Below are 7485 nucleotides of genomic sequence, written 5' to 3' on the forward strand. Positions count from 1 at the left end.
TTCATTATTGATTTATATATTTCGAGTTTAATTAATAATAACGATCCTACACTTATTCTAGATTATACTTACATTGAAACTATAATACTTAAAGTTAAATGTGCCGTAATTTGCATACTCACGAATCAAGAAGAGATTTGAATGTTATTTAACACTGAAAGTTATCATTATTTCGATTATAACAAAACTTACAATGCATATGTTTTTATTCTAAAAGTCAAATTAAAGCTCAAACTAAACTTGTGGCTGTATTGCAAAATTCATGATAGTTAGGTCTAAAATGCGATGAAATGAGAACTCTTTATCAAACGAAGAAGCCAAGTTATTTTCTACAATTTCAGTTCACATTTTTTACATTGATATTAAGAATCATAACGTGACTTCTTTAGATATGCTTTCATCTAAAAATACACCATAAAAAATTAAGCATAAAAAAACAAGTATTATTAATTCTGTGTTGTTGCAAATGTTTATGAAGCATCATAACTGTTTCCCCATGCCTTTGTTTGATTTTGAATGAATTTCTCAAAAGTTTTGGTTTTCAAAAATTACTGAAGTAAAAACTTATGACACATCAAACTTGTACATGTCAGAATATTTCTTCTACAAAATCTACAACATTTTACTTTAATTGCCAATTTCATTTAATTAAATTATTATTATGTGCTAAAACAATATATTTGCTTGGGCTTTTACGATATTTTATTGCATGTCTTGTTATGTTTGCTTTTATTCTGTAAATTGTCTAGGACGGGAGGCTTTGTGTTGCCTTCGTATGCGCATCGTATTTACAACATCACGTCGTAAAGCAATCGTGTCGCTTTCGTTCAGTATCCGTGTGTCCTTCTATCAGCATATCTACATCCTCATATAACTACATATTCGCGTTGACTTCGCCTTTGATTCGATTACAATCGTGTAGCCTTCTTTAGGCATCGTATTTTCATCGGCTATCACTTCGGTGAAGACGTCAGGTAAGACCTCCTTCGGGACGATTTTCACCCGAAATTGAAAATTTCATATTCATATATATATCGATATCAATATCGGGACAGTGTGACGCGGGCATAACTTATATTTATTGTGAATTTATCTGTGGATGGATTGAGCCTCGTACTCTTATTTTAGTTGCAAGTTTAAGTTGTTCTTTGAACTTCACCTATTCTAGTGTAAGATTCCTTGAGGTTGCTATTCTATTTCATATTGCGTATTGTAAGTTAACTCTGATGATTTCTTAATAATAACATTTATACTTAAAATCTGGCCTTTGTAATTCATTGTTATTACAATATTGACTACTACTTAGACTGTAATCTAACTGAGAAACCCATCGTCCAGAAGACAGCTGTACTCCGGAGACGCCAGATTAAGATATTTGTATGTGACATTCCAGGTAGTCTGCGACTACCACATTCGTTATACTGACGAAAGGACCCTACAAGAGGACCGAAGGCAGAAATCGTTACAATAGTTTATATCAGAATCAGACACGAAGAAATTTGTAAGAGTGACAAACTCTATATGATCCTCTATGACCCAATGAAAACGACACTCTTGGTCATTCCAAAAAGAATTTGCCAAAAAGAAAGCAAAAATCATAGGCCAAAACAAAGCAGAAATAATAGGCCGAACTAAAGAATACATCCCTTTCGGAGTTATCAAAATGCGTTTCGCTTCGCAAATCTGACAATTTGACAGACATATTGGGATTTAATGAAGAGGATGAACAAGATAATTAATGTTAATTAAAACATGGCTGTGATGTCATCTATTGTTATAGCTTGAGGTATAGTCGGAGCAAAGTCTACTATTATCACCTACTACTATGGAGTAATTACCTTTTGCTGTGGAATAGTTTGCGAACTATTCCACAGTTAAAGGTAAATGAATAGACTGGTGAACATGGCTTAGCATCTAGTCAGAAATACATCCTCATTTATTAAATCCACGGGGAAATGTATTACTTGTCAATGTTGTCTTAATGTATGTTCATAATACGGATATATTCAATTTTCATCACTCAATTCCAAAATAAATTCCATCATTTCTTTCACAGCCACTGTATACATAACCCAGAAAACTTTTACAAATCCAGAAGAGAGAAGATTAAGATTAAATTCCATGAGGCATATGCTGAATTTTCTGCAAAAACAAAATAACAGATGCTTGACATGATTTTCCATATTTCGTATATCCAAATCACTTGGTATTCTAACAAAATGGCATGTATCAAACTTTACAACCCAACACCTTTCATGAAGATAATAATTCCGAAGGAATACTTTCAAATAACACACTCTTCTGGTACATGATTTCACTTTTTGTGTGTATATGTACCGGTAGTATCATGATCCAAATATTGGATAATATTTTGTTGGGTTTTTGTTCGATAGATTTTGATTAACTCCCTCTAAGGCCTGTGCTGCATGGGAAAACATTTTTGCTCAAATCATTTCAAATTTATATCCAAAAATCATCACTACTGTGTTAAATCTGGATACAGAGCTACCAATTTATGGTCCTCCATGTTGAACCGTGAAAACTAAACTGAGTAAATGTTTCAGTGTGAGTACCATATAGTACCTGTGCATGGATCTTTCAAAAACATCATGCTAATCATGTATCTTGTTTTTCGAGTGAGATCATGAAATGAAGCATGAATATGTCTCAAGTTTAAATAGGTAGTTAGGGTATACCTGGAGCTGTGGAATAGCTAAAAAATACCCAGTGTAATAGTGGAAAGTACCAGAGACATTCCGTGCCATGTTTCAAGTATGGGAAATACCTCAAATTGTGGAATAGTCATGATAATGAATAGTTATCGGCCTTTACGGCCCTCGAACAATTTATTATCTTGACTATTCCACAGTGTTCGGTGTTTTAAGGGCCGAGCATCTATATTCACAAATTGTATGTTTTATGACAGCTTTGATAGTGAAAATTACAGGAAATACAACTTTAACATTGAAATTGATGAAAAAACTACAATTCATTGCAATCTCTACTCAACGAAAAAAATAAAAAATCATCTGTCTGTCTTTGTTGGAGTAAGTGTAATTTTTAAGCTACAGTTTTAGTTTTTATCCGAAGGAGACGTCGGTTTTCCTTAATCAACATAAAAATGCGCTCATTTCGCTTATTACGTAACACCAAATAGATAACAATTTGGTGATTATTTTGTCTATCATATTTAGTTATATTAATAGTCTTATTCTATGGAATATTATTAAAAGACATAGCTAGAAATTTATAACAACCTATTACTTGGCGGGAAAAAGTGCTATTTCATCTATTAGTGAATAGCTAAATTGTATATACAAAGATTCATACAATACTTTAATCAATATATATCAATTTAAGAATATTTAAATAATTTTCAGTGAATTTTCACACAGACGAAACGCTTTCTGTTTGTGTCCTCTTGAAGTCAGATATTATAATTAGTGTGCCAGAGGCTAAGTGCCAATGTCAGCACTGAACATTATATAGGTATTGTGCAGTGGCAATGTAAATATAGCGTAAAGAAGAAAGGGTTTTTTCCAGGATTCCGGTTTGAGGTCTTAAAAATGATTTTAAAATGATCAAAGTTAAAAATGAAACACAACGTGTAACTGAACCGGCAGAAGAAATAGTGACCCGTTGTTATTATTTAATTCATGATTTGTGATTATGATGAAAATACACATCGTTGTAAGACCATACTTTTATGCATAGTCTGTTCATATGTCACAGATATGAGCTACCGATGTCTGATGTTGTCTGGATACTGGGAAGTTGATCCGAAGTATCATTGGAGCAACACAACAGGTGGCATTGTCAACCTGTTAACAGGCAGAAAATTATCGTTGAGCGGCTGTGCTGCGGTCTGTATGTATAACTCGGACTGCCTGATGTTTGGGTACAGCAACGTCACCGGAACCTGTCGTGGTTTCTGGTACCTAGAGCACAACATAGTGTCGATCCTCGAGGAGTCAGAGGTCATCTTTAAACACACACAATGTAAGACGCTGTACAAATGATTCTGAAATATATCCCATGTAAAGAAAATTACAAATAATCAGATAAATCTTGCACTACTTCTATATTACTTGTTGAGTCCAATGTCGTTATATCAATGTCATCCGTTAGACGATACATATTATATTTCACACTAAGATTATTACATATTAATTTAGCTTATCCAATGAAGTCACCATTAATAAGTACAGGGACGTTCAAGCTTAATTCATGAATTAGATGAAATATCAACGTGTTCAAGGTGTCACACATATTTTCTAAATTGAATGTAGTCCTTTGTTTATCAAAACAAAAATCCATTAGTACGTTTCTTAGGACAAAAGCAAATATACACCCAATGACAAGTGATATGATAATTTCCCTTTAAAAATAACTACCTGCAATGCCGCAGCTTTGTATAACGAGGGGCGTCTAAATTAATGTACGGTTAAATGTACACTTTGAATTCGTATTGTTTCATATATAGAGCAAATTCGCAGAGATTGAATTTCACAGTTTACTAATTCCAATTAATTCTTTGCAAAATTGCTATTAGGTATGTTGTTTTAAATAGTTCGCTGGTGCTTCATCAAATAATGGTGCGAAAATAAATCACCCACAAACTTTACCCACTAAGCAGTATTACATTCCATTCATTGTTGTTTATAGTTAATGTTAGTATGCATCTCATAGTTGTGAGTTTGAAACCAATGTGGATAGTCACAAGATAGTAATCGTTTTGACCACATTGATATCCGGCTTTTCTCGTAATCCTAGCACATCCATGAATTACATTGGCAACCCAACCCCATTTATAATGCATGTTTTCAAAATCTAAAGATAATGATTATGCGATTGATGTGATATCCTGATATGCATGTGTTAGATAAGACTATTGAATCAAATATTGTGAGACAATATAATTACGTCTTGTCAAATTGTAGGTTGTCATCTAGCGGGCTATATGTGGATGCAGGATGGACCTTTATGTGTGAAATTGCACCATGAAAATGTGACCTGGTACAACGCAACAATACAATGTGAACAAGACCATGGCCGGCTAGCCATTTTAGATGATGCTAAAAAATTCCAAGCGTATCACAATTATGGTATGGTCATAATATAAATGAATTATTTGTCAAACTATGCAAAACATATTTTAGTGTTATCAAATTTATGGATGAATATAATTCCATTGATATTTGTAACTGTAGTATTGTAATAGTAAATTTAATAAAAAAAAATCATTTGTTTTTCGTTGACGAATGCAATATATTAAAGATTTTTATAGCTTTTCGACGATACGAATAGGCCCGATACGGGCACTGGAAAGAAATATGAATGTGCTAATGTCTGTCAGTATTATACCTAATACACTACCATCTCTTGAGAGAGAAAATGTAGCACGAATGAATACATTCCCCGAGTATGCATGACACTAGAGCATTAATTTCATAACAAAGCCTTAAAACCAACTGTTAACAAAGTTTCTTTCACGCGCGATTAAAATAAATTTTTGAAAGTTTATTTCCACGAACTGATGTACACACCATTTACATTGATACCTTTAAATATTTTAATCTGGAATGTTGATATTCCAAAACGTGTTATAAATTGAAATTGAGAAAATTGGCAGTCTTGAAAGACAGTTTGTTTACAGTAACCAGGAGACATATTTTCAGCTGGTACATTACTCTGATACGACGGGACAGGAACTTAGGTTATTGGTTTTGTTATGATCACATGCATGAACTCACCGAACAGGACACATCGCTATCAAATTGTGATTTTGGCCACATTAAGTCTTGTGAGCAATGTATTCACTGCTGCAAGTTTTTTTATGAAAAAAAACCCATTGTGACTTTATTTTTTTTTGTTTTCAGGAGTTACTTACACAGGAGATGCGTGGATAGGTATCAGCGACCAAGAAACCGAGGGAGTATGGGTATGGCTTAACGGGGCCGATCTGGATACCTCCTACTGGTCTCTTGTCGAACTCAACGATTACAGTTGGCAGTACCTACCAGATAAGCACACAGCTGATTGCGGAATAGTAACGGGACATACAGAAATTCGTGATGATCATTGTCTGAAGACATTACCATACCTTTGCCAGAGAATAGATCTAGAGTAGCCTTAGAAGACATGATATGGACAATTGATGATATTTCCAAGCTTTCGATGTAAAGGGAAAACGTCCTAATTTTATAATAATATCAAGTGCCTATCATATGTCGCAGATATTCCATTGTAAAAGATCAGAGGAATATATTGGTTTATACCCCTGTTACGAATATTAGATTCCCTTAATAAAAAGACAAAGTCGTCAAAATGTGAATGAATCGAAATATTTGACTGACGTAACGGTATTGACCGGTACGCATGTTACATAACATGGCAGAAATTAAATCTGGTTTATATACCATAATTGACCACGGAAGAGAAGTTAATACATCTGACAAATGTTAAAAGGGGTAATTAATTCACTCATATACACGATGTAATGTATTAACAAGTCTGAAGTGATTAAATAAGGTCAAATCCAGTTGAAGCTGTCCGGTAAATTGGCAGGGTGCCAAAACCCGGAAGTCTGCTTACTTTACGCTTCGGATGTAAAAACGAAGTGAAATATGACAGTTATACAATAACTACGGCAACGGAACATACATGGAAACCTTATTGAACGATTCATAAGGTATCTACCTTGTTTAATGAGTTTCCGATGGTTATTTTAATAATAGTCCACTCACGAAAAAAGGCAGTCAACAACGACCATTGGAACTCTCCTGTGCGTGAAACCGGAAAAGGTCGATCGCACGCGCTGCCGCGAAAAGTATAAATAGCGGTTGCCTCCCTTCTATCAAGGCATTCCAATCTTAGACGGAGCTTAGCCCGGAGACTTGATAGGAATCAAAAGCAAATTATCTAAAACCACAATAATGGTTGAAAACGAATCAGAAATGGTAAGAAAATAGGAAACGAGTCTTATTTCCAATCCTGGTTTAGTTGTTACACCAAGGTTACTCTTATTATTAGAACCAATATGTGGTTTTAGTCTTTACCAATATTTTAATGGTAACTCAGGTAAACTGGTATCGGTTACCAACAAAAACTATCTTAGAGAATTAAGTTCTCTATTGGAATTTTTATGGTATTGGTAATTTTTACCAGATAACCAGTATTTGTTCAATTTCTATATAATGAAATTAATATAATTTATCTACTTTGTAAAAATTCCTTGAAAATACTTGGGAACCGGTAACGGTTAACAGAGAACCGGTATCGGTTACATCTATACATATTGCTAATGTATATTTACCAAAAATAAGTGGTATCTAAATTTCAGTGTCTACAGTCATTATCAGAACCAGAATATTTCACCAGAGCAACCATGGTAATACTACTTCACCAGAATTGGAAAATTCTGGGAATGGATTCTAATACACTAAAGAAAGACAAGACAAATCTCCATAATAATTGGAATTATTA

The 7485-nt window shown here is 33.8% G+C and overlaps 1 protein-coding gene across 1 annotated transcript; it reads left to right on the top strand.

Moving 5' to 3' along the window:
• The first annotated feature begins 3426 nt into the window (after window positions 1-3426).
• On the top strand, window positions 3427-6258 carry LOC138326286 (C-type lectin BfL-1-like). The gene is made up of 3 exons (XM_069272406.1): window positions 3427-3999; window positions 4941-5105; window positions 5880-6258. Exons 1-3 carry the CDS (start codon window positions 3657-3659, stop codon window positions 6128-6130), a joined length of 759 nt encoding a protein of 252 aa, XP_069128507.1. The 5' UTR covers window positions 3427-3656; the 3' UTR covers window positions 6131-6258.
• Window positions 6259-7485: the final 1227 nt, after the last annotated feature.

The sequence above is a fragment of the Argopecten irradians genome, chromosome 6, assembly GCF_041381155.1.
Source record: "Argopecten irradians isolate NY chromosome 6, Ai_NY, whole genome shotgun sequence".
NCBI classification, from domain to species: domain Eukaryota; kingdom Metazoa; phylum Mollusca; class Bivalvia; order Pectinida; family Pectinidae; genus Argopecten; species Argopecten irradians.